Consider the following 27,383-nt stretch of genomic DNA (forward strand, 5'->3'; position numbering starts at 1 on the left):
AGTCCAGAAATAGACCCACCAATATATGGGCAGTTAATTTTCCACAAAGATGATAAGACAATTCAATGGGGAAGGATTTTCTTTTCAAAAAATGGTGTTGGAACAATTGAATATCTGTATGCAAAAAAAGAATGACCAAAACAAAATCCTTGACTTTCTACACAGCATATGCAAAAACTAAGTCAAAGTGAATCTAAGACCTAAAAAGAACTTCCAGAAGAAAGCATAGAAGATCTTACTGACTTTGACTCAGGTCAGGCAGTAATTTCTTAAATAGGACACAATACCCATGAACTGTAAAAAAAAAAAAAAAAAAAAATTGTTAGATTACATCTCATCAGCATTCTAAAACCTGCTCTTCAGGGGCACCTGGGTGGCTCAGTCGGTTGAGTACCTGACTCTTGGTTTCAGCCCACGTCGTGATTTCACAGTTCGTGAGATCGAGCCCTGCGTCGGGCTCTACGCTGATGGCACAGAACCTGCTTGGAATTCTCTCTCTCCCTCTCTCTCTGCCCCTCCCCTGCTCACATATGCACATGCTCTCTCTTGTCTCTCAAAATAAATAAACATTAAAAATAAATAAAAATAAAACATGCTCTTCAAAAGACACGAAGAAAATGAGTATACAAGGCAGAGGCTGTGACAAAATATTTGCGAAAACACATACCTGATAAAGGACTCAAATATATAAAAAACTTAAGACAACAAAATGTTTTTTTTAGAGTTTATTTTTTTTAAGCAGATTTAGGTTCATAGCAAAATTGAGAGGAAGATACGGAGATTTCCCATATACCCTCTGCTCTCCCACCAGAGTATGGTACATTTGTTATAATAAGAATTCAGTTTTTAAAAGGGCAAAAAAGCTGGGGTGACTGGGTGGCTCAGTTAAGCGTCTGACTCTTGATTTTGGCTCAGGTCGTGATCTCATGGTTCATGGAATTGAGCCCTCCCGTTGGGCTCTGCGCTCACAGTGAGGAGCCTGCTTAGGATTCTCTGTCTTCCCCTCTCTGCCCCCCTTCCCCCTTGTGTGTGTGCACACTCTCTTAAACAGTTTTTTTAAAAAGGCAAAAAAGTTGAACAGGCACTTTACCAAAGATCATGTACAGATGACAAATAAGCACATGCAAATAAACAGTGCTCAACATCGTTTATCATAAAGGAAATACATATTGAAACCACAGTGAGATACCACTACACGCCAACAAGAATGATTAAAAATAAAAATACCAGGTGTTGCCAAGAATGTGGCGCAACGGGAATGCTCATTGTTGCTCTTGGTAATGCAAAATGGTACAGTAATTTTGGAAAACAGTTTGGCAGTTTCTTATAAAGTTAAACATATGGTTACCATATGACCAAGCAATCCCACTTTTAAGGATTTAAAAGAAGGAAGCATATGTACCCACTCGAAGCATATATGTACAAAATGTACATAACAGCTCTGGTTATAATGGTTCAAAACCAGGAAGGATCCAAATGTCCATCAGCTGGTGAATGGACAAACGACTTGATGTACATTTATGTCATGGCATATTACTCAGCAGACTACCAATACAAACAACAAAATAGATGAATAGTAAAAGCATTATGCTGAGGGCACCTGGGTGGCTCAGCCAGTTAAGCATCTGACTCTTGCTTTTTTGGCTCAAGTCATGATCTCATGGTTTGTGGGTTGGAGCCCACTGTTGGGCTCTGTATTGCCAGGGTGAAGCCTGCTTGGGATATTCATTATCTCTCTCTCTCTCTCTCTCTTTCTCTCTTTCTGTCTCTCTCTCACTCTCTCACTCTGTCTCCCTCCTTCCCTCCCTCCCCTTCTTTCCCCCTCCCTCTCTCTCAAAATAAAGAAACTTAAAAAAAAAAAAAAAAGCATAATGCTAAGTGAAAGAAGCTCCATAAAAAAAGATACTTACTGACTGATTCAATTTATATGACACTCAAGAAAAGGCAAAACTATAGCAATGGAAAACAGGTCAGTGGTTGCCAGAGGCCAGCAGATGGTGGAAGAACCCAAGGGTACTTTGTGTGGTGATGGAAATGTTCTGTAATGTGATTATTGTACCGGTTACTTAACTGTATTCATTTGCCAAACTAATTGAATTGTATACTTAAAATTGACAACATCCAAACAAACAAAAAGATCACAGAAGGTCATTTATATGGATGGGTTCCAGAAATGGTGAGCACGTTAACCAGAATTAAACATTTTTCATAGTGCGACCACAGACTAAGATGCACACCTTATTTTGGAAGCACAGTTAACAAATGCTCATCTATCCAGTGGGTCACCTGACTGTTACTGCTACTTTTACAATTCTGGGAAGTGAGAAGGAAGTTTGGTGATGGTGTGGAATTGTTGAATATGTGTTACATAGGGGCTGAGCAGTTCTTTTTCATTTGTCTCACCCAATAGGAGTGTGAAACCAAGATTGCACAAGAGATTGCCAGTCTTTCAAAAGAGGATGTTTCCAAAGAAGAAATGAATGAAAATGAAGAAGTTATAAATATTCTCCTTGCTCAGGTAAGCTAAACTTTTTCTCCACTTTGCAAGATCCTTTCTTAAAAATTGTACATAATTAAGGTATACAGCGTGATGGTTGATACACCTATACATAGTGAAGTGATTACTATGGTGAAGCTAATTAACATTGTTTCCTCATACAGTTACGTTTTTCTTTTGTGATGGGAACACCTGAAATCTATTCTTTTAGTACATTTCCACTAGTTAATACAATGTTATTAACTATAGTCGTCATGCCTGTATACTAGATTTCTAGACTGACTTATCCTTTGTAATTGCAACTTTGTATCTTTTGACCAACATCTCGCCATTTTCCCCATCCCTTTGCCTCTGGCAACCACTGTTCTACTCTCTACTTCTATGAGTTCTACTTTTTTTTTTTTTTTTTTAACATTCCACATAGAAGTGAGATCATACAGTATTTGTCTTTCTATGTATGGCTTGTTTTCACTTAGCATGGTTCATTGTCATAAATGGCAAGATTTCCTTCTTTCTCATGGCTGAATAATATTCCTGTGTCTGTGTGTGTTCATACACACCCCGCATCTATCCATTCATGCATTGACCACGAAGCTGTTTTCATATTTTGACTATTGTGAATAATGGTGCAGTAAACATGGCAGGGCAGGTATCTCTTCAGTCTTCTTTTCATTTCCTTTGGGTATATGCCCAGAGGTGGAATTGCTGGATCGTATGGTAGTTCTTCTGTTTTTCATAACGGCTGGGTTCAGTTTACATTCCTACCAACAGTGTGCTCTGTGAATGTGGTATATCACATTTATTGACTCGCATATGTTGGACCATCCTTACGCCCCAGAGATCAATCCTCCTTGATCATGGTGTATGATCTCTTTGCTTCTGTGTTCATCAAGGATATTGACCTGTAATTTTCTTTTCTTGTAGTGTCTTTGTCTGGCTCTGGTAATCATAATGCTGGCCTTATAAAAGGAAGTTTGAGAGCATTCCTTTTTCCGTTTTCTTGGAAGAGTTTGAAAAGGATTGGCATTACTTCTTTAAATGTTTGGTAGAATTTACCTGTGAAGCCATCTGGTTGTGGTTTTTGCTTGGTTGGGTGATTTTTGAGAACTGATTCAGTGTTTGTACGACTCTGTTCAGATTTGCTATGCCGTCATGGGTCAGTCTTGGCAGGTACTGTGTTTCTAAGAACATACCCATTTCTTCTAGGTTGTCCGGTTTGTTGGTGTATAAATGTTTATAGTAGTCTCTCATGATGCTTTGTATTCCTGCGGTATCAGTTGTAGTTTTTCCTCTTTCATGTATAGCTTTGAGTCCTTTTATTCTAGCTAAAGGTTTGTCAATTTTGTCTTTTCAAAAGACGAACTCTTGGAGTGCCTGGGTGGCTCAGTCGTTTGAGTGTCTGACTCTTGATTTTGGTTCAGGTCTTGATCTGACTTGTGGGTTCAAGTCCCACATTGGGCTTTGCACTGAAAGCTCAGAGCCTGCTTGGGATTCTCTCTCCCTCTTCCTCTCTGCCCCTCTGTGCATGCTACTGTGCACGTGTGTGCTCTCTCAAAAATAAACATTTACAAAAATAAAAACAACTCTTAGTTTCATTAATCTTTTGTATTGTTTTTCTAGTCTCTATTTCATTTATTTCTGCTCTGATCTTTATTATTTCCTCCCTTTTGCTAATTTTAAGTTTGTTCTTTTTCTAGTTCCTTCAGCTGTAAAGATACGTTGTTTGAGATCTTTCTTTTTTCTTAATGAAGGCATTTATCACCATAAACTTCCCTCTTCGAGTTGCTCTTACTTCATCCTGTAGTTTTGACACGTTGTGTTTCTACTTTCATTCATCTCTAGATATTTCATTTCTTCTTTGACCCGTTGGTCCTTCAAGAGTGTGTTGCAAGACTCTAAATGGTCCTCATATATTATAATTTGAGAAGCTCAACCACAGAGGTGTGAGTCTTTTAAAGAAACTCGAAAGATGATTAAGTGGCTTTAATGGGATCATGCCTGTTGTATTTGTTGGTTTTAACTTTTATGTGGTGTTTGCTGAAGTGTTCAGGAGAAACTATCCTCTACTGACTGCTACTTACTGGACACTGTTCTAGATGCTTAATCTCATTTTATCCACACACAGGTCTGAGTTACAATGTTTTCCGTAACTTACAGGGGAGTTGTAATTAATTTGTTTCATGTTAATGAGATGGCAGTTTAAAAAAAATTAAAGTTTATTCTTTCATTTTGAGAGAGAAAGAGTGTGTGAGTGAGCGGGGGAGGGGGAGAGAGAGAATCCCAAGCAGGCTCTGCCCTGCCAGCACAGAGCCCCACGCGGGGCTCGAGCCCATCAACCATGTGATCATGGGCTGAAACCAAGAGTCAGACACTTAACCGATTGAGCCACGGAAGCGCCCAGACTTCTAATATTTTAAAATGTATTTTTCCTGACCACAAAGTTTGGGATCCTTGAAATGTAACAGTATAGATTTTATCTGATTGTTGCTGATAACACCTGTTTAGATATTTTCATTTTATTCTTTGTGGGTGAACTCATTTGTTGGAGATGAATTGCTTTATTATTCATTCATTGATTTGACAAATAGCTCTTGAGTACCTACTGTATTCCAGGCTTAGAGTTGGAAATGAGCTCCTTTCTTTCTCTGCATTTCTCAAGTCAGCCTCACTCTGTTCTGGAAACTCCCAGAGGTTAACCAGAAATGAAGTCCCAGGTTCTGATGGCAGTCCGTGTATTTCCAGAAATTCACATGTGTGGGGTACCTAAAGCTTTACAAGTTCCATTCCTTTCCTGTCACTTTTTTTTTTTTTTAATGTTTATTCATTTCTGGGAGAGAAAGTGAGATAGAGTGCTAGTGGGGGCAGGGGCAGAGAGAGAGGAAGACACGGAATCTGAAGCAGGCTCTGAGCTGTCAACACAGAGCCCGGTGTGGGGCTCGAACCCATGAACTGCAAGATCATGACCTGAGCTGAAGTTGGGCGTTTAACTGGGCCACCCAGGCGTCCCCCTTTTCTTTCACTTCTGAGAAGGACATTGTTTTGCCTAGCAGGAACACCGCTCTTCCCCTGAAGACAGGATAAAGTCCCAGATTATGTCTTTAGTTCAGAGTTTTTCAGTCTGACATTTTTCAGAACATGAGCTTTAATGGGTCCCCTGGGGTAAAGGGAAAGCATCTGTGTTTAGAAACACATGGGGAGGGAACGCTGCATATTACATCTCTGAGCGCTTGCTCCTGCTTGCTGGAGGCTTTGAGTACTTCCCTCCAGAATTTGACCCCAGTGGCGTTCAGGTTCAAACACAGGTGCTTATCCTTTCAATACCTAGAAGCTGAGAAGGAAATGCTGTAGACCCTTGCCTCCGACTCCTTGTTTTCCATAGCCTGACGTTTCTGCCTCTGAAATTTTGTCTGCTTTGGTTCTTTTCTAGACTCATTTCTAGACTCATAGGTTGGAGGGGTTAGCTTCCCTTTGGTGATCCAGTTTTAGAAATGCATATCTGTGAAAGCAGAATATTTACTGTTTATCATCTCTGGGGACATGGGTTGAGGAGGACAGTGGATTTTGGTGAGGAGGAAAGATTTCATCTGGGAATGTTTTCCCTTTACTAGGATTTGCTTTAAGGTAATACACCAGCTGTGTATCTCCTGGGTCCTTCTTTTCCTAGTTCTATCTTGACCCCGAAATAGATAAGAGAGGTCCTTACTGAGAAGTAGAAAGGCATTCAGGAGGGACTGGGAATCAAAAACAGTCACTTGACCTTTGTGCCCAGGGTACTGGTTCATCGGGAGCCTTTGCAAATTGAGGACAGGGGATTCTGAGGTGGCATTTTTTGTCTTGGGAAAAATCTAGATATTCCTCCCAAATAACTTAGTCTACTTTTTCTCAGCCTTTCCATGACATTAGTTAGGGAAACAGGATTATAAGCTTTGTGGTACAAGCTTTCCCATAACTTGTGTTACGTATGGGGCTAAAGAATTTAAGGCAACATAGGAGACCCCAAAAAGGGGACATTCCCTAGACTCATACTCTCCAAGGTGCTCACCAGTGGTCATTATTTCAGGAGAACGAGATCCTGACTGAACAGGAGGAGCTTCTAGCCATGGAGCAGTTTCTGCGCCGACAGATCGCCTCCGAAAAAGAAGAGATCGAACGCCTCAGAGCTGAGATTGCTGAAATTCAGAGGTAGAGGAAAGCAGAAGGTCTTAGTTTTAAGTTCGCAAGAATGTTTACTGAAAAATGCACGTGGTTGTTTCAACTCTCAGACTTCCACGCAAAAGAACTGGGCATCCGAACCAGTCAGCTTTACCGTTTCTTCCTAAGTGGCTCCACTGAGTACACCCGTGGAGCGCTGGTGAAGGGGAAGGAAGGGCGGGAGGGCAGCGGTGCGCGCCCCTCTGCTCACCGGCTCTCTCGGCCTCCCACCCGCAGCCGCCAGCAGCACGGCCGCAGCGAGACCGAGGAGTACTCCTCCGACAGCGAGAGCGAGAGCGAGGACGAGGAGGAGCTGCAGATCATCCTGGAGGACCTCCAGAGGCAGAACGAGGAGCTAGAAGTGAGCACCGGCTTCCAGAAAGTTTCCCTTAGAAGCGGTCTTCCTTTCTGTGGGAACGAGCGGGAGGCTGAGGAGAGAGTTGAGGGGACGTCTCACCGGAGCCAGCCGGGCGCGCCGCACAGTGTGGCCTCAGCGGGCGTACTTGGGCTGTGGCGGCTGCCCCGACTGCCCTCGAACCACTGCGAAAGATCTGGGCTCAGTTCCCAGAGATGAGCAGAAAGAGCAATGCTGGTGGAAGAGGTCGAAAAGCCTCCTGACTCTCCTGTGGGTAAAATGGGGACAGCGCTTTCTCTGGTCCCTTAACCCTCGGAGCAGCCAGTGTGTCGGCCCCAGGGATCGGGGAGGCAATCTTGTGGTGAAAAGCAAGAGATTTCTGTGATCGCGATCGGAGTTCCCCTGCTTACCCCAGATTAATCATTGTCTCCAGATGTACCTCAGGGGTTGAGAGAGGAGAGCCGTTCTCGTCTTGCTCTAAGAACAGGGCGACGGCTTGCTTTCCCTCGTCCCGATGCACTCAGCTGCTGGGGCAAATCAGCCTCTCACTGCATAGAAAATAGAATCCCGCACAAAACTGCCGCCCACAGAAGTCCCGTGGACAGAGTTCAGAGGGGCTGCCCACCAAGGTCCACGTCCCAGGACACTGGCTATGGCCACGGGTGTGTCGTGGGAGAAGCAGAGCAGCGGTTGAGGCCTGGGCCACCAGGTGGCTTCCCTTCTTTACAAGGGCCTCCCGTTGGCACTTTAGTTTGCTTTCCTAACACTTGGCAGACCACGTGAAAATCCTAAGTAGGAAGATCTATTCCAGAATTGCAGTACTTGGGATCTAGGTGTAGCCGCTGTAAGAGAGGATACTCTCGCGGTTTGAACAAGACGGTTATGTCCCTCGCCTGGCAGACATGCACGTCTGCCACCCTCCACACGGGAAGCCCTCCCCCCACGTGGAAAACATTTGGGGTCCAGAGTGGCCTTAGGTCTTGCCCACTCTCAGCAGGAAGGGGGAAGGAATCCAAGGATGCCTGGTGGTTAAGGGCCTCCGCTCATACCTTGTTAGCAAAGGCACAGTCACGTGGCTGTAGGTAGCCGCAAGGGAGCCTGGGAAACGCAGGCTGCGTAGAAATGCCACAGCACAGAGAGGAGAGGGTGCGCCGTGCGGCCAGTAAGTAGCCTGCTACCGAGGGAGGTTTGTAGGATTCTGGGATTAGCTACTGCCTCGCTACCTCGACTTTGCTGAATGCAGGCAGATAATCTAGAACTGATAGTTTTCTGTAGTTTGCTTCAGTAGCACAGTTCGGGTGTAAAGAAATGCCATTCACAAAAGACAAAGGACGTTCATTTTGAGATAGATCTGGGATTTGATCCTGTCTCTGACGTCCCCCTCTAATTGCTGGTCAAGTCCCTCTCATCTTCTGCTTACTTAAGGGCTAGTCAGGAGCCAGTTCAAAACATACACGTACTTGAAACACTGAAATATTTATTATTATTAAGCGAACTGTTTTCTCTTGGTACATTTATGTTTTCCAGATGTGTTCACTCTTCTGTAATTAGCAGCAGTTTCGTTCTTGAATTTTGTGCATTCGGGGTCGAGGTGTTGACGTGTCTCATTTGCGCATCCGTGTTCCTGTCTCCAGTCTCACAGCTGAGTTGACTAAAACAGAATAGATTGCTGTGTAGCACACCCTTGCTAACTGTTCTCTATTCCTGAATCTGTTCCTTTGGACCTTCTTGCCTAAGTGACGACTGTTCTTTTGTCGTTCCTCAAGATAAAGAACAATCATTTGAATCAAGCAATTCACGAAGAGCGAGAGGCCATCGTCGAGCTGCGGGTGCAGCTCCGCCTGCTTCAGCTGCAGCGAGCCAAGCCCGAGCCGCCAGGGCAGGACGACGAGGAGCCCGAGAGGCGAGGGGCCGGCCAGCCGCCCAGAGACGGCGCCCCGGAGACGAAAGCGGCTAAGGAGCAGGCCAAGCCGTCACCGAGCAGAGACAGGAAGGAGACGCCCATCTGAGCAGCCCAGACCCAACGAGACCCGTGCATCTTACTGTAATCCCGAGAGTCAGAGTGCACAACTCTGTGCTGTACATTCTGTAAAGATGTCTTTTCTCCTCAGACTCTTTCTTCTCTCACACGTATGACTTCTCCGCGTCAGGCTCAGGTTACACGGGAGGACAAAGCAGTGCACGCATTGTGGGCTTGTAGGGGACAGATGAGTTTTCCAGATAGTGTCAGCTTATTTGAAGATTAATTTTCCTTGTTAACTTAAAACTGTTTTAACCCTTGAGTGGCTTCTTTTTAAACCAAAAATCGTCTTTCTTTGCTTTTTTATTACAGCAGAATCAGGATCTCTTTCTCTCGGTGGGGGGGTGGGGTGGGGGTGGGGGGGTGGAGCCAAACAAGGTAAATCCTGTTCCTGCCTTGTGGATTGCCCCGTAGTGTCACCCTCCGGGATCTCTGCTTACTAGTCACTCTTGCTTGTGCCTTTTACACCTTCTCGGTGCAGATTCTATAATGGGGAGCTGCCTCAGATTTCCTGACTGGCCAGAATGGCTGTTACTGAGGTTACCTTTGCCCACCCTTGTCACCCTCTCCTTTGACGGCCCTAAACCAGTCCATGAACCTGAGTCACCGGATGGCCCTGACCTGTCACAGAGCTGCCAGTGGAGCCCGCCCGCTGGCCCCGGGGCAGCGTGGCCCCCGTGTAGGAGCAGCCGCCAGGCTCCTGCGGGCTCCTCGCTGCCGGTGATCACATGCTTTTCAGTGGGTTGGTCGGAGGTAGCCGCCTGACCTGAGGCCTCCACACAGAGGACCGGTTCCTTAACCCGGAGATCTTCTCGTGTGACTGATCTTCCATTAAACACAGGATGACTTAGATTGCTTGCTTGGGCTGGAATGTAAAAGTCTCTCTGCCTGAATAAGCCATATATGCTCTTAAACAAAAGTGTTCAATTACCCGTATCCTATGATCTCAGTGAACCTGTTGACGGACTCCCAATTGACAAGATTGAGCAATAGAAAAAAACTTTTCCTTTAAATGATAGCTGTGATTCCCCGACCCCGTTTTCTTGCTTCTGTAACTTCTCCGGTGACTGAGGCATCTGGGAGGTCAGCTCTCGGGCACCTTTGTTCAGTCATGCTCTGTCTGAATAAATGGCACCCGTGAGGTAGGTCAGCTCTCATGGCTGTGAAGATAAACCCCACGCACTCAAGGTGATGGAAACAAACCCCCCACGAGGGCTCTGTCCTCTCCTAGTTACTATTTATTTTCAGCACCTGTTTGATGCGGTTTTTTATTCTCTACCTATTGCACTGTTGTGACTTGTTGGCCATTGTTTGATTTTTGTACGAAAAAAAGCTTTGTTATAGAAATCAGCATACTATTTTTTTAAATCTGGAGAGAAGATATTATGGTGACTGAAAATATGGTCAGGTGTCAAATATAAACGTATAAAAGCCTTCTTGCTGTCCTGTCGGTCATATTACATTTATTTTATATTTACTGGCAATATCGAAGGTTTCTTTTTTGTGTAAACTCTAATTTCTATCAAGGTGTCATGGATTTTTAAAATTAGTATTTCATTACAACTGTCTCCGCATTCGTTAACTAATTTTTGCCAGGACCGTTATTGATCAAATAAATTCAACAGCCATTTGAGGAAAAACAAACCAACAAACAAAAGCATCTTGTTTTTTTGTGCACCTTCTTTCTTTGTTGTTTTTTTTTTTTTTTCAACGTTTATTTATTTTTGGGACAGAGAGAGACAGAGCATGAACGGGCGAGGGGCAGAGAGAGAGGGAGACACAGAATCAGAAACAGGCTCCAGGCTCTGAGCCATCAGCCCAGAGCCCGACGTGGGGCTCGAACTCACGGACCGCGAGATCGTGACCTGAAGTCGGACGCTTAACCGACTGCGCCACCCAGGCGCCCCCACCTTCTTTCTTTGAAGTAGCGTCCTATGGCTGACAAGGAGTTGGTCTGATACTGCTTCCAAGAGTGAACTAACCTTCTGTTTGGACTCTCCGTGTGTTCCTCGCCCCGGTGGACTTGGTGCCCCTCGCTGGTTTCTAGGGTTTACTGTGCTCCTTCCCAATAGGTGCTTACCTGCTGAGGGAGCACGTCTGCACAGCCAGCCGACCGGGATCGGGTCTGCGGCTTCTTCTGTGAGCAACGTCCTGTGGACAGTGGAACGTGCCCTTCGAAAATGTCGCACAGGTCAGTCGGCCCAACGTGGCAGGAGGGCACGTCGGTTATTGCAAAGTCCCTTTCCTTTAGGGGCTGACATTCCTGGTTAAGATTCCATCGCCGGGAGAGCTGAACCTGTAATTCAGTGGTGGTTTGCTGACATGGGACTTAGCATAAGCGACTGTTTTGGGCCTCTTGTCTGGTTTCTGATAATTCCCACTTGATGAGACTCTCAGCCTTGAGAGATGTGATCAAAATATAAGGCATTAGTGCTTCTATCACTCTGAGGTTCTTGCAGTTTTTGCCAAATCTCTGTAGCGTTTCGCAGATCATGGTATTGGGTTCACAGTCTTTAAGCTGGCCATTCTCTGTCCCTTTTCTCCTGTTCTATCTTAAGGAGTTTGCGTGGTGCTTAGTGGCTGCAGACACACAGTTAAAGCTTTTGAGAGATTCCGCACACCGTGGAGCTACTGTGATCGTAAGCAGGATAATGCTGAGCGCACTTATCCGGAGTGCACTTCGGAGCCCTTGTTCCCAAGACCCAAGTCAGTCAACAAAGATTTCCCTGTCGAAGGAGTCACGTAAGGGCCGCGTGGGTGGCTCATTCGGTCAAATGGCCGACTCTTGATCTCCGCTCAGGTCATGATCTCATGGTTTGTGGGTTCGAGCCCCGCATTGGGCTCTGCACTGACAGTGTGGAGCCTGCTTGGGATTCTCTCTCTCTCCCCACCCCCGCCCCCCTCTCTCTCAGAAAAAATAAAAATTTAAAAAAATTTTGTTTTGAAGGAGTCACTTAAGCCAGTTGGCTTGTACACAGACCTCATGTAGCTGGAGTGTCAACCTCCACATAAGTGTCGATCCAAGTGCAGGGAGCACAGACACCTCCTTGCTCAGCTGCCGGATAACTGATGGCTTTCCTATCATGGAGCCCATCTTTGGCGAGAGAGCTGAGGGTTTTTTGTTGTCATTGGGCAGCTAATTGCTTTAGCAGCAGATTCTTCAGTATCTTCGGAGTTCAGGAGAGGTTCCTGATCATAGTGAGTAGGGGAATCTGTTGAAGGAAGTGAATTTAGAATCGATTACGCCTCCTGGAAATTCTGGTTTGAGTCTGTGGCTCGGGACTGGACAGCTGACAGCCATGAAGGCCAGTCTAATTTCTGGATCTGTAGGCTGCTCAGGTGGTTTTATTCTAGTAGACATCTTGTGTCTGTTTCTTTGTCCGGAGCCTGGAGGCAAGGTCCCCCGGGTTTGGGGTTAACTGGAGACAGGGAGGTGGAGCCTGAGGGTTAGGGAGCCTGACAGGATTGAGGGGGCCGAGCTTGTTCCAGAGAAACTGAGGCATCGGGAATCAGACATTTGTGATGGACAGAACTATAGGCTCACCAGCATCGTGGCAAATCCCACGGTTGTTTGGATGTGATTACCCGCTTGAGAGAACTTTCTGGGCCAGAGGCAAGGCAAAAAAGGCCGAAGAAAAGAATCCTAAAGACCTTCATGATGGAAGAATTGGGAAAAGGATGGCCAGAGAGGGAAGGGGGAGTAGAAGGAAACACTCTTGGCCCTGTGTCTTGGGATGATGTTGGCTCGATGACGGCTACTTGCCTTCCTGGTCAGTTTTATCTTGAGGTCTCCAGCATTTGCACAGGACCGGATGTCAGTTGGGGCCATCTTGTGAAATAAACACCCAGGGTTCAACGCCTTGCAGTTTGGCAGCACAGAGTACCTGGCGGGGCCTGTCCACGAATCTCACTGTTACAGAAGCATCGGAGTAGAGCAACTGTTTGTAAATGACAGAAGACTTCAACGGGCCCGTGCTTAAGGAGCCGACGGGTTCACCGGAGAAGGAAGTGGAGTTACTTCCGTGGCATACGATCATTTAGGGTGATAACTGGACACTGAGAGCTTTGACAGATCTCTAGAAACTTCGGTTTTCTGGTACATCCACACACACATAACCTGAGGTTTACTGTACACACAAAACCAAAGCATTTGACGGCGCTTCCCACATATTTGAACATGTTAAATTAAAGAGAGACAGCCTTTGAAATCTTCCAGGAGCCCTCTGGCATAAATCTCAAGCTAGTTTAAAGTTAAAAAGACTATTGAGAATTTTAAGAAAATGTTAAAAGATTTGAACATTTGATTAAACAGGATAACAGGTAATTATGAAATAATTGTATAACGAAAGTGGCAATAGGAGACGTTAAGGGAGGGGCGCCTGGGTGGCTCAGTCAGTGGAGCATCCGACTTTGGCTGAGGTCATGATCTCATGTTCGTGGGTTCGAGACCCACGTCGGATCCTGTGCTGACAGCTCAGCCTGGAGCTGTCTTTGGATTCTGTGTCTCCCTCTCTCTGCTCCTCCCCTGCTTATGCTCTCTGTCTCTCAAAAAATAAAACTTTATAATTAAAAAAAAATGTTACGGTAAATACAGAAAATTAAGGTAAATACAGGTGAACAAAAGTTAGCTTTCTCAGTATGACAAAGACTGGATTTTCTTAATCAAAGACCTGATATAAGACTGTAGAAAGCACAGTAAGTTGTTTGGGAAAGAAAAAAATCTTTGCTATCCAAAGGTTAAAAAAAGAACCACCACAAAACAACCTTTGCAGCAGTTGCTTAGGTTCTTAGTAGCAGACCAATAATCTAAGAAAACTTTGTCCTTTTAACGGAGAGAAAACCAAATTCTAATTTTGTACCAGTGTACTTTTGATATTAAAGCTCATTTTTTAAAAAAACTTTAATAAATCTATTCCAATCTTAGCCAGCTTGACCACATGTAAAATCCTGCCAAGATTCTCTTTCCACAAACCTTCTACAACTTTTTTCTATCCATTCGGATTTTGTCCTAGGTTTTCTCTTTTAATTCTGGAAAATTCAACCGATCATTTTACATTCCTTACCTATTTTCCATACACAGATGTTTCTTTCCGCCCTTATAATTTCTAAGTAGCTTTCATTACACACATTGAGAAGAACTTGGAAGCCTTAGATCTTTCGTTCCTAGTGAAAACTAAGAAGTAAGCAAATGGGGACCGTAAAGCCTGCATTCTGTGGACTGGCAAATTTATAAATACATTTTCAAAGTTGCTAAAAGCATATTCTTTCTCTTGGTAAAATTTCCAATGCAGCACAAAAACCGGTTTACTGGTAGATCCGAATGTCTTCACCTCCTCTGTAAAAGGAAGCCAAAGTGGTTAAAACCTTTGTTGAGTCAATGTTTTGGTATTTTTATCTTATTTGGAAAGTGATCTAGATACTCCGTGAATATCCATTATCTGTCTCAGTGTAACTTTAAGGCTTCAAGTTACCAAAAAGATTTTGAAAACTACTTTTAAGTAGACATACCAAAAAGCACAATTGTTGTTGAAAAGTTCATTTATAAAGTTTTATCTTGCATCTATTTTAATTCACTTGCCCTTTAACAGTTTAGACCGGTCATTGAAATTTTCCTGCAATTAAGCAGCTAACCACCATCTTATCTTTCTTGCTGACAAAATCTGTAACAGACATAATGTGAGCCTATTTTATTTTTAAGTAAACTAAGGTAGAATAAAAGTTATATGTACACATTATATTTAATGTAGTAACTCTAAAGACATGCCTGTTTTAGTTAAACCAACCAACTTAAACTAGCTTTTATGTACTGAAGATTATCCTAGATCACATGAACTAGAAAATCATTTGGGTTAGTTCCTGTATTTCTGAGAGGATACTTGATTTACATAATACTTGTCTGTCTTTAAGTCAATTAAATAGGGCTCTTTACAAATTAATTTTGGCAACACCTTTTGGAGCTAAAAAAGAAATCCCGTTTATAACGTATATACATTGACCTACATAAACCTACAGATGCAAACAGATCTTGTAGCTTTCATTTTAAGATTTTAGCCGCGAGATAGCTAAATAATACAGAACTCACTAGTTTACAAAAGAACCAAATTTTGTTTCTGGCAGAATGGAGTAAGTTAAGGTTACCTGCTCAGATGGCTTAAGCTTTTCACTAATATCTGTGCAGAAGATGTTAAAATAGTTTTCTTTCCTGACAAGCATTACATCAGGGAGACCAGGTAGAGAACTCTTCCATCTCAGAGGCACAGAGAACGAATGCAAGTTCCGCTGAGAAGGACTTTTGTTCCCTAAGTCCGCATCTTTCACGATACCTGCAGGCCTTCTGAGGTGAAGGGGGGCGGTTTTAGGGTTCATGAAAATGACAGGTGAGCTTTAGACTGTTTCAGAGCCACGTTTCTAGTCTTGTGAAGGCTCAATCTGTAAGGCAAACGTGTTTTTATTTTTTAAAGTTTGGTTTTAGCAACCTCTACACCCAGAGTGGGGCTTGAACCCATGACGCTGAGTTTGAGCCGCTCACTCTTCTGAGCCAGGCAGGCACCAGAAGTACGGTTGTTTTGAATTCCTTAAAGAAGTGGGTTGCAATCAGAATGATACCAAGAGGCTGCCCCACCCATCCAACTACATTATCTTTAAAAAAATTTGTTTTTAGAGTGTGAGTGGCGGGTGGGACGGGGTGGGGGCAGAGAGGATTCCAAGCAGGCTCCATGATCAGCCGGAGAGCCTGATTCAGGGCTTGCTCCCACGACCCTGGGATGTGACCTGAGCTGAAATCAAGTGTTGGATGTTCGACTGAGCCACCCAGGTGCCCCCAACTATATTATCTTCAATTTGCCTTTTTTTTTTTTCCCTTAGAGACAGAGACTACAAGTGGGGAGAGGGGCAGAGGGAGAATCTTAAGCAGTCTCCATGCTCAGCATGTGGGGCTTGATCCCACAACCCTGATATCATGACCTGAGCCAAAATCTAAAGCCAGACACTCAAACGACTGAGCCACCTGGGTGCCTGCAATTTTCTCCTTTTACATCAGGGAGAAGATCTTCAATTAAGATCGAAATCAAGATTCTTTCTAGTTTTAGAGCTCTGTGTCTTTGGGATGTTTTAGTAAATACTTCCACAAAGACTTCAGAATATTTTTCTTTCCTTCAGGACCTATAGTTTCAGGTTAACTTTGGGGAGAAGGCCTAAAAAAGTTCCTATCAGGCTCTGAATATCAGCCTCCAGTTTGGCCAACTTCTGGCCATTTAGCTAATTTAAAAAATTCTTTCAAATAGCTTGTCGGGTTTTAGCTGAGACAATAGATACTCCTGTCAGCATTGAACAACCCCGTGGACACAAGAGGTATCCCCAAAGAAGGTGCATAAGATACTACTGTCTGATGATCCTAAAGACAGCCAGAAGAGACAATTCCCCTGAGAGTTGGCAACAGAGGTTTGGACCCTAGCCCCAAAGGGAGAGTGTAACCCACATTTTTGTCCAGCCATACTTTTGGGGTCCCCATCCTGAAAGTCGACAAGCTAAGTTCTGTGGATACAAAATGAGACAATGAGGCAACATAACTGTCCGTGGGAGAGAAAGGATCGATAACCAATGGGTAGTGGAAAGCAAATTCCAAGTTACAGTTCAAAGATCTAATTGTTTTTAAATATTTTGAGAGACAAAACACAAGCAGGGGAGGGGTTGGGGGGGGGGGAAGGACAGAACCCCAGACTCTGTGCTGTCAGCACGGAGCCTGACGTGGGGCTCGATCTCATGAACTGTGAGATGGTGACCTGAGCGGAAATCGAGAGTCAGATGCTTAACCAACTGAGCCACCCAGGCGCCCCAGGAAGGTCTAATTCTTACAAATGCTTCTTGCCTGCCAGTCTGAATTTGGGAAGAAAGGGAGGGAGGGACACAGTAACATTTTACCTTCCTCTCTGGACCAGGCACCACAGAGACACGGGAGCACTGACTGGTAAGAATTCTCACAGCTCGCTGGCTTCTGCCAGTTTCCCCAGGATCCTGGCTGCAGTAAATGCGTTGTTCCACCAGGTCTCTTCCTGCTCACCAGAAACCGTAGACGAGGAAAAATAATTTTCCTCTACTTTTAATGGTGAGCGCTTGGCTGAGACCCATTTTTCTCTAGGCATGCCATAAATGGATAAGCTTAGCTAGGTTAAAAGTCCACTGTGGCCACTATGTAACTCGAGATTATCCTTGGTAAGGTAAACCTGCTTGTTCAGCCTCACAGCAGATTTTATTCATCTGAAGCCTCACACGACCCAGTCCCGCTAAATTAGACTTAGTCCGACCCCAGACCCCGTCCGGTTTCCAACTTGGACCTAGTCTGACCTTGGATACAATCCAGTTTTCAGGCTGGACCTAGTGAAATCTGGATCCATTCTGGTTAAGTCAAACCCAATCTGGGTGGGGGGGATGGGGGGGGAGAGGCTCAAAGCCTGAAAGCTCACAACACAAAAGCTGCAAGGGCCGGAGCTAAGAAGGACTTACCCACCATCTCCAAGGCAACCAGAAAGCAGCAAGCTCAAGGGGCTCGATGGGTACCTATGCCTGGTCCCTCACTGGTCCTGGAGGCTGATGGGTGTCTCCTTCAGATCCCACATCTGACACCAGAACGGTTACAAACTGAGGCTTGTTAAAAATTTTGGGGGGCAAAAACTGATTTGAATCAGGCAATACCCCGTCTAGTAGACAGAAGGGAGTTTAAGGAACTGTACGAAGTGAGATTTTATAGGCTGCAGCGAGCAGGGACAAAGAAGTTGAAACGGGCCAAAAAAGCAGGTCAGTTACTGCAAAGTTGTCTTCCCAGGATGGCCTGGGTCCACTACCTTACAATTCCGTTTCTGGGAGAAGCTGAAACTTTAAGCCGAGTCTCGGTTTGGTGATGTGGGGGTTAACGTAAGAGACTCCACATTATGCGTGTGCTGTCACCACACACCCCTGAGAGGGAATGAAGTAGCCTCTGTGAAGGCATCCTGGGCCCAGTTCCGATGGCCTCAAAACAGACCCGGGGGAGGGAGAGACGGGCTCAATTCTCTGGAGTGCCCAGCTCCCACAGGCCGGAAACTGCTGAGGATTCCCATTAGAGCAAGCAAGAGCTGCCTCTTCAGGAGCATGTCTGTAGCCTCGGGATAAAGGCCGCACCGAAAATCCTACCATTTGCTGCTGTTAAGATGGTCTCGGTGACATCTGCTGTCTGCTTCCTTAGCAGGGAGCAGCAGCAAGGAAGGAGTGGCGAGTTCTCTGGAATGAAACGTGAACTGGCAGGCGGGGCCCCCCAGACACGTCTGTCCGAGGGCAGCTCCTCGGGCGGAAGAGCCCCCTGAGGAGTGATGCCGTCTCGCTCCCGGGCCTTCGGTCTTTTGACTTAGGCTGACCTTCTGGTGAGGTTGCCGTTGAAGTGCAGACGTCCTGGTTCCGTTTTACTTTCCTATCAGCAGTGACAGATATTTGAATAAGGGTGTCCTGGCTTTTCTCTCCTCTCCTGTATTTAATTTTTGTCTGGTCAGCCCACCTCAGTGCGCTAACCAGCGACGGGGCTGCTCACGCCTGAGACCCTGAGTGCTGCACAGGCCAGGGCCGTTCTTGCTTGAGGGGAACAGAGGGGCCTCGGTGTACTGAAGAAATGCGGAGAAAATGCGGGAAGTGCTGATGCTACCAAGTAGGTGGAACTGGGGAGGGAAGGACGCATTCAGGACTGACCACGTTTGGCTCTTTGCCTTCAATGTAAGATAGCGGGGAGCCCCGCCGAGCAAGCTCACGGTCTGATCACCAGGGGGCGGACTTATGTACGAAGGAGGCAGCAGACGGGAAGACGGTGGGTGAGGCGAGCGGAACAGTCTGGGACCACTGGAGGACACAGCCCCCCCGTCCCGCCATCCTGCACGTGGCTGACCCTCGCCGATCCCGGTCACCTGCAGGAGGGCTGGCTCTTCCCGGGCTTCAGGCTCGCCCACCAGCCGTGTCTGGTGCTGCCGTTGCAGCCACTGTGGCCGTGACGCCTGCCTGATGGCCAGGCACCACGTGGGCACCGCCACACACATGCATGCGCTGGTTGGCAACTGAGGAAACCGACTATAAGTATCAAATACTCAACCCTTTTCTTTTTAATGTTTGAAGGCGGAAGGCGGCGGGGGGGGGGGTGGCGGGGAGGGGAGGGGCAGAGAGGGAGACAGAGATTCCCAAGCAGGCTCCATGCTCCATGCAGAGCTCGACGTGGGGCTCGATCCCACAAACCGTGAAATCACGACCTGAGCCAGAGTCGGACTTGAACCAACCGGGCCACCCAGGCGCCCCTACCAGCCATATTTAGAAGCCAGAACCAAACAAAACCGCCAGAAAAACCTCAGAGTAAATGGCTGTCCAAAACAAGCCAGCTGGCGGCCTTACGATGCACACACACGGACCACACCGCACTGAGAATTTTCCCGCGACGGGGAGGGTGGGTGTCCCCCCGAGGGGGCAAATCCCTGCTGTGGCGGCACCAGAGGTTAAATGGCAGCGGGCACGACCTCCCTGGAACAGAGAAGAGCGAGCCAAGTGAGACTGTCTGTGCCCCGGGAGAAGCTGGCCCGCTTTCCTCCTGTCCGTGCCTGAGTAGGTAATGTTCCTGTCCTCCGATACTTTCCTTCCCAAACTCGTACCTTCCCAGGGCACTGGGCTACGGGTGAGCTCCAGGCTCCGCCATCTCTCAGGGACAGGAGCGGTGACAGTTTCCTCGGCCGCCCGACGAGAACCGCTCATGGCTTCCTCACGGACACTGACAGACACGACCCAATACGTGCATTGTATCCAGTCAATAACTGCTGGCATCGTGACACGAAGTACAGCTGGTCAGGCTGAGAGATTCAGAGGCTACACTCTCTGACTAGAAACTCCAAGTGTCCGATCTTGCCACGTTTATATCGGGAAAATCTGACTTAAATAAGCCTTGGAAATAAACCTGTGACAGCGGTATAAAACACTGCATGGAATAAAATCTGATCCCTGAATGGGACGCTCAACCGTCCGACTTTCTAAGAAAAGGATGCTTAAGGAAAACAGTTTCTGTAAGATTAAAACTAGTTTCTTCTCTATAGAAAACAGATGAAAAAATTCATTTGGCCTTGATGCAGTTCACTGCAGAAATTCCTTCACCAAAACGGATCACGGTTCGAATTTTTGTGTTCACAAACGGGCACATGTTCTCAAGGTCAACACCTCCCCTGGGTCAAAACATCCATTCGCATTCAAAGGATCACAGGGCCTCAGATTTGGGGTTTCTGGTGGGAGAATCAGAGAATTGGGCTTCTTTCCCCTACCCTACCCTCACCTAAACCACCACCTGGTTTCCTAGTGAGCAGCAGGTACGCGAATTCTGCCGGCTCGGACTCATCCAGGTCACTTAACCGTCAGGAACACCAAGAGGGAAGGGCCTGGCCTCCATCCACGCAGGGTCCCCACCCTGCTGGCCGCAGGTCCCAGTGCCGGGTGCAGCCGGGCCCCCTTCCTTCCCGGCCATCCTCCTCCAACGACCGACCCCTCCAGGTGGCCCTGCTCTTGACCTTCTCCACCTGGTATGAGGACTTTAGAAAGGCTCAAGAGGGAATTCACAAATACAACAGAACCACAGAGTCCTGCTTACTCACGTGATTTCCAGACTCACCTTCTTTTCCTCTGGTTTGAGTCAGAAGATTATTAATCGTAAAGAGGCCGCTTGCATGGTTTCAAGTTGCTGGGAGTTTCTTTTCCTCCCATCACTCATTCCTTCTGCCTCCTGGAATCTTGCACGGAAACATTACCATACAAGGAAACAATCGCGTGCGTCCCAGAGCCTGAGCCGCGCTTTTTCCTATAGATGGATATAGATGGGCACTTTCAAACCCCGCCGCCCCCTCTCGAAACTCCCTCCTTGGAGCTGTGTCTGTGAAGTATTGCTCCCTGAGGCTTCCCAAATATGCCACGCCTGCCGTTTCAGACACCCGTGTTCCCCTGACGCCGGAGAGGGCAGATTCTCGACTTGCTTCCTTGGGCGTATTCAGCTGCCAGTCTGCCAGGAAACAGATTCACCCAATGTGCAGTGGGGCACGGACCCGACAGGCGTGGGAAGGATCAGTAACACACCGTGCACCCGACTGCCTGCCCGGCAAACTAAGAATCGCCTGGACGGACGTTCCGTGACAGGGTGCCGGCAGCTTGGGCAGCTCACAGGACATGTGCATGGTAAACGATCTCAGGAACTCAGCACTTGCCAACTCAGCTAGAGGGTTCCAGAAAAATGAGCGGTCTGGCATCACAGAAATACCTCCAAGACCTAAGGACAGAGATCACAGCCAAAATTCCACTACGCAAATAAGTCTGGTGACCTGGGGGCCGGGTCAAGGGATGCCCTGAAAACTCACAGAAGCTCGCCCACCGATTTCTCCCAGACGAGGGGCGGGGCAGCCAAGGTCAGGTGCGGCACCATGACGCTGAGCGCCAGGCAGAGGCTGAAGAAGGGGGTGCTGCACGCTCCCAGCCTGCCTGGTGGGGGAGGCGAGGGCCGAGGACGGGAGACGCGCCCGGCAATGACCAACTGTATTGGCTGAGTAATGAGCTCTAGTTCTTGAAAAATACAGTTTTCCTCTTCACCTTGTCGACCTGCCTCAAAAGTCCTAGGATCACAGAATATCTTCTAAGATTGGCCACCCCACGTTAAATACCTAGGAGGACGTGATTATTACTATTTTATTCATTTTTCTCTTATGAAATTAGTTGGAGTATTAACTGGTTTGTAGTTTTTGCCTCCTCAAGGATTTCAAAGAACTGCTGAGTCGTCAACTTTACTCACTTGCTTGGTTTTGTGCAGCCTTTGGAAGCCCACTCTTCTCCCTTAGGAGATCCTGTCAGCCGAGAGGGCGCCCTTGCTGTCCTGGGGACCCGGCCACCGCTCTCCATCACGCCCCGAAGCAGGACCGGCCACACCTCGGCCAGCCCGCTGCAGGGGCTAAATACGGTTGAGAACCGAAGAGGTGACACCTGCAGCCTTTTCCTTATCTTGAATGATTATCCACACCGGGTTGCTTTCATTGTCGTCGCTGCTCAACAGTGCAGGTGGCTTCTGTACGCACTGCCATGGACGTGAGTGGAATCCCAGCGTGGCCCCGGGGCACCTGGAGACCCCCAGGGCACCTGCTGCTGTTCCTCAGCGCGGCACCGGGCAGCAGCAGGAAGGCTCACGAGGAAGAACTGGCTGCTGCATTTGTCGGCTTACCCTGGGTTCAAGTTCTTTACCCCAAAACATGCTGTTACTGCCACTGCTTAAAAGAAAACGCTGCTGTTTGTGTAGAACTGCAGTTGTACACTTACAGCAGTTGTACAATTTCAGGTGTAGTTTGTGCACCGGAAAGCTTAGGGGGCCCAAGTGTATGACCAGAACTTAGCATCAGGGAACATGCACCCCAGAGATTCGGCTACATCAAACGAGGCCACACCCTCCTCCTCCGATCTCTGCTCTGATCGCCCTCCAGGCCCCACGGACCCCTCATCGCCTTCCTGTTCTCCACAGCCCGGCACTTGGCACCCGCTTCACATGCCACCCGCGTACTTCCTGCCTCCTCTGTCTCAGTGGAACTCGCTCACGTTTACGATCCTGGGCTGTTAACGTGAGAGTGAAGGAACACAAGGCTTCTTTGTAATGATCTGTACAGAAAGCGGCCCACACGTTCCCAGATCCATGCACAAGGTTCAAGGGAGCCTGTCCTGCTTCCGCAACCCTGAGGAGTCCCTGGCAGCCGAGTCACCAAAACCAAAGCTCACCCACGCAGGCACCGCAGGGACTCGGGCCGAAGGTCTTTCAACCTGGGCCCATCAGAGGGACGGACATTTCTACGCGGCACTTCAATGCTCTCATCGGAGCGCGAGACCACTCTGCCCCGGACGAGCGGGTTTCACTATCCTGTTCCTCGGAAGCACAGAGGCTCCGAATGTTCTCCCGGAAACAGCTTCAGCACTAAGCGCCCGGTGCACGATGCTGTCTGCCGAGAGCAGAGCCCGGCCCTGGGTGGCAGGTGTGGATGGTAAAGAAATTACTAAACTACTTAAAAGACAAATATTTTAATCTAGTTTCCCCACTTTATACTAAATCATTGCTACAGGTCACAGATTGGATTTGCAGACACCTAGAAAACAATCGGAAGTGTATACATCTTTCTCTATAGATCTCATTAATAAATTTTATTTGGACAAGAGAACTTGTGCCACAACAGGTTAAACAGCATGATTAAAGACGGCAGCACTCCCCAGAGTGGTTACAGGCGTGTGCAGCGCGTGAAGGAAAGCCGCACCTCACAGCCGGTCGTGATCAAGGTAAAAACACCTGACACACAGCACACGTGCCAATAAACTCCTTCAGGTCATGACCAGCATGAAGAAAATCAGGACACAGATACTTGGCCAACGTTCCGTAAATGTGCACAGCAATATGCTGCATTTAAGAGTTAAAATCGGATTCTACTTTAGTGTTAGCATCAAGCCCTTAGGAGAAACCCCCGAAAATCTCCTTTCCCATTTACACACGTCAAAAACTATTCACACTTAGGGCGGACTGGGCAGAGGGCCACAGAACCGACAGGTCCTTGCCTGCGTGGAAACAGGGCTAATACTGAAGGTCTCTTTCGCGTCCCGGCTCACAGCCGCCTTCTGGCTGCCACTCCACCTATTTAAATAAAACCAGGAGAAAGCAATGCAGGTCTCTGGGAATCTCCTCCCTTCCATAAGGAAAATGCTCTGCCAATTCAAGTTTCATTCAGTCAGGAAGACGGAAGGATTTAAGGCTTCGGTGACAATTATAATCCTCTGAGAAATTATTTTCCCTTAAAGTCAAGATAAGATAATAGTGTTTACTGTACTTTCTCTTGACTCTTAAAATCCCTGGTATCAGTGTAGGCAACTTGCACCTGCAATTAAGTCTGCAAGAGAGGAAGGTCTCTCCTCCTCCCAGAGGCTGTCCCAGATCACACACGTGTGGAGCGCCTGTCAGCCTGTGGCTCCCTAGGAAGCAGGAGGACACCGAGGTTCAAGCTTTCTAGTAGGTTGAGGAAGCGGTGCTCATGGCATCTTCAGAGATTTTGGTGCTGGCGGGATGGATGCTTGCAAAATACTTGACGTCACTGTCACGATCCATCTGAAGAGCCATGATGGTTTGTTCTACGGCCTCCTGATGACAGCTGGCAGAGGTTAAGAAATATTCTGGAAATGCAAAGGGCAGATTACAAATGAAATCGGTTTTATGGACATGTCAGTTTTATCAAGTATAAGTACACGAAGTTCTTCGTCATAACCCTAACTTCTCCAAGTATAAACACAAGCCATGCTGAATTATACGCAGTAATCCAAACTGATTTGTGTGATATGAAAAGACTCCCCAAACGTAAGAGAGTTAGAAGGTTCATCTTGATTGTTTTTAGAATGGACTAAAAGGCTGAGCGGTGCTAAGCTAATATATTAAAACTTACACTTGTGACAGCTATTCATTCGCTCAGGGAAAACACCCCAAATACCAATCATACGTGCAGACTGAAAGCCAGTCTTCTCTAGCCATTTCCCTATAATTGCTCCTAAAACAATTTAACTGGATTCTAAAGGAGAAAAAAGAAACACTATTCATTTACCCATATTCTTATAAACCTATTACAAACCTCTTTCTGGGCTTCATTCATGAGTTCATGCATTTAAATGATATTTATTAGGTATTTTAGGAGGATTACAGTAAAACAAGTGAAATCCTGAGCAGCTTATTAGGATTTGCAGCAAAGCAAATCCTAGGGGGCATTTGTCTTTTGTCTAATGAAGAGGAGGGGGAAACACAAACATGCCTCCTAGCCCCAAACACAGTAACAGATGTCAATTGGGGCCGACTAAAGGCGGTAATTTTTCATAATGTCTTAAGTGACTATCCAATTTTTCAAACAGTAAGTTTGCAATTATAAAATAAATGCAACTAGAGTAGAAAGGTGAAAAGTCCCTGTCCTCTAATCTATGTCCTTTCTAGGGGGAACCTCCATTAACAACTTACAAATATATTCTTTTATTAGGCTCTGCCTATGAACATACAATATTCCTGCTTAGCGACTTATCTATCCATGTAGTCTACGAACCTCCTCCCTGCCACGTACGGTTTTCCTAACACAGTCACCTACCCACCCACCTTTCTCTAGTAGGGTCTGTCTTAATGTCTTTGCAAGTAGCACTCGAACGTTTGGAACCCTATCATTTGCCAAGGTTAGCAAATGTGGCATCAGATGCACAGCGAACTGGTCCATGGGAAGGCAATCATCCTCAATGACAGTCTAGGGAAGAGAAACAGCTGCTTTAGGTTTGCCAAGTTAGTCTATCAAACCATAATACCAGCTAGCATTATCTTTTAGTGACAACTTAAGTGCTACAGATTTTAGTTACTTCCTTTCAAACCCATATTCCAGGCACCTGGGAACTCAAAACAAAAATGACAAAATTTTAAGTCCCTGCAGACACACAGCTTTTAAGTGGCTCCACGCAGACCTGGAGTGTGCAGTCACATTCATTTGCACACATGTGCCATGGGCCGTGGACCTCGAGCACCCTCTAGTGGATGGCTGTGGGATGGGCAAGGCAGACACCCAACTCTAAGGAACAGGTGATCCTGTGAAAAGCCACCTGGCAAAACTCTGTTCCGCAGGGATAAGAAACAAGGTATTGAGAGGCCAACAGTGAAAGAAGAAACATAGCTTTAGATAGAGAAAGGGGTCACAAATGGGTAAGTCTTCACTTACCTGGCAGACAAAGACAAAGGCTTGCCGACCAGACCACTTGGGACATCTACCAAAGTTTTCTACAAGCTCATTGATGAGGTCCACTCCAAACGTGGGTGGCGTGGCCACGTGCAGCTTCTTCACCATCTCACTGACCTAAGAGGGTGAACACACACAAGTGAGGAATGTCTTCTAAGATCTTATTAAATAGTTAGCTGTTCTAAAATTATAGAAATTTTAACACATACCAACTTGTAGGAAATCCAACGAACAGAAGAAACTTTATCTGCACATAGATTCAGAGCAATGGGACGTAAATAGTCATAAACATCTCTGGGACTATATAATTCTAGAAGTAAAATCAGCTGTCTATAAAAATGAATTATAAAAATAAAAATATAATTACAATTTTAAAATAAATAAATGAAAACAGGTTAATCATGTAAATCATCTGTCCCACTGGACACTTGTCTGTAGGACAAGTGCATGCAAAGACTCATGATTAGTGTGGTCTCTCATGCATAGAGTTATTTCCAGTCTCCGTGTATCTGGAAATGCATCTAAACGCTATGCGAGTTCAAGAAGTAGCTCTTGCCTTCTGAATGTAAGGGAGACAAATGTGGCATTCTGTGTCCGCAGGGACTGACACAGAGCAAAGCATTTCCTAGTAGGTTCAACTGGGACACGGAACATGTTTTTTCCACAGGTATTGTCCAGATACTGAGATACTTCCACCTATAAATCAGTTTTCTAAATAAGAAGTTCTGGCGGCATCAGGTAGCCTGGTGTGGAACTGCCAAGGCTCTGAGCAGCTTTGAAGGCAATGGCAGGCTTACGAGGGATAAGAAGTGAAGAGGTCCTCTACCTCTAGCGAGTGTTCCTATTATGTCTCGCGAGACCTGAAGACTGACAGTGTCCATGACGCTACTCTGAGTGGACGCAACAATGCCCTTCAAGAAATACCTCAGATACGAATGAGACTTTTGCCTTTCAGGTTTTATGGTTAAGATTATTTACATTTGTAGTCGGCAGGGAATAAGCTAGAGGCATGAATATACATAATGCAGCGATGACCAATGTACCTGTGTATACATACAAACATAAATCCTTAGAGACAGGGGCACACTTATCAACTCTTATTTTGTGACACTGCTATCTTTCTTGTTGGCCTCCCTTCCCTGGGCACACACCACATGAGCCAGTCTGGCATCAGGTAAGCAAAGTGGAGAGGCCCTTAACAGGCAGGAAATGACTGACACATGTTGGGGGACAGGCATCAAACCCCGCGCACTCCCCTCCTGGGTCCTTCTCTTTACCCAGCTCGAGCCTTAAGGCGCTGACGGAGGGGCGGCAGAGCCTGTCCACGCCTGGGTGCAGGCAGACACTGCAGCTGGGGGCAGAGGAGAAGAGCAAACTCTATTCCAGGGAAAGGGGTAGAGAACCTTCCGAGCTGAGACCCTGCACTGATAACAGGCACAAGTCTCCTTCTGCTGAGGAGGGGCAGGAGCCTCTGCCAACACTGACCACAGACGCAAGGCAGAAACTGGATGTTACAGGGAG

At 46.5% G+C, this 27,383-nt stretch overlaps 2 protein-coding genes and 1 long non-coding RNA gene across 10 annotated transcripts in view; 1 reads left to right on the forward strand and 2 right to left on the reverse strand.

The window, feature by feature from the left end:
• RALBP1 (ralA binding protein 1) overlaps positions 1-9,057 on the forward strand; it is a 47,170-nt gene extending 38,113 nt beyond the window's left edge. For both annotated transcript variants that reach the window (XM_030336018.1, XM_030336019.1), the window contains 4 exons: positions 2,411-2,518; positions 6,558-6,679; positions 6,926-7,049; positions 8,810-9,057. In XM_030336018.1, the coding sequence (XP_030191878.1) occupies positions 2,411-2,518; positions 6,558-6,679; positions 6,926-7,049; positions 8,810-9,052 (597 nt within the window). In that variant the 3' untranslated portion in view covers positions 9,053-9,057. The remainder of the gene's footprint in view (positions 1-2,410; positions 2,519-6,557; positions 6,680-6,925; positions 7,050-8,809) is intronic.
• LOC115528150 lies at positions 5,653-11,230 on the reverse strand. The gene is made up of 3 exons (XR_003973160.1): positions 10,974-11,230; positions 7,454-10,741; positions 5,653-7,311 (listed from the first exon to the last, which is right to left on the reverse strand). It is a non-coding gene; the product is annotated as an uncharacterized LOC115528150 (long non-coding RNA).
• An 11,902-nt stretch (positions 11,231-23,132) lies between these two features.
• The window catches only part of PPP4R1 (protein phosphatase 4 regulatory subunit 1), a 63,339-nt gene continuing 59,088 nt past the window's right edge, over positions 23,133-27,383 (reverse strand). For 6 of the 7 annotated variants that reach the window (XM_032595455.1, XM_030336010.2, XM_030336013.1 and 3 more), the window contains 4 exons: positions 26,072-26,192; positions 25,845-25,979; positions 25,241-25,382; positions 23,133-24,282 (listed from right to left, as the gene is read on the reverse strand). In XM_032595455.1, the coding sequence (XP_032451346.1) occupies positions 24,119-24,282; positions 25,241-25,382; positions 25,845-25,979; positions 26,072-26,192 (562 nt within the window). In that variant the 3' untranslated portion in view covers positions 23,133-24,118. Of the gene's footprint in view, positions 24,283-25,240; positions 25,383-25,844; positions 25,980-26,071; positions 26,193-27,383 lie in introns of those variants that run through there. The other variant, XM_030336017.1, reaches the window with a different exon arrangement.

This window comes from Lynx canadensis, chromosome D3 (assembly GCF_007474595.2).
Source record: "Lynx canadensis isolate LIC74 chromosome D3, mLynCan4.pri.v2, whole genome shotgun sequence".
NCBI lineage: Eukaryota > Metazoa > Chordata > Mammalia > Carnivora > Felidae > Lynx > Lynx canadensis.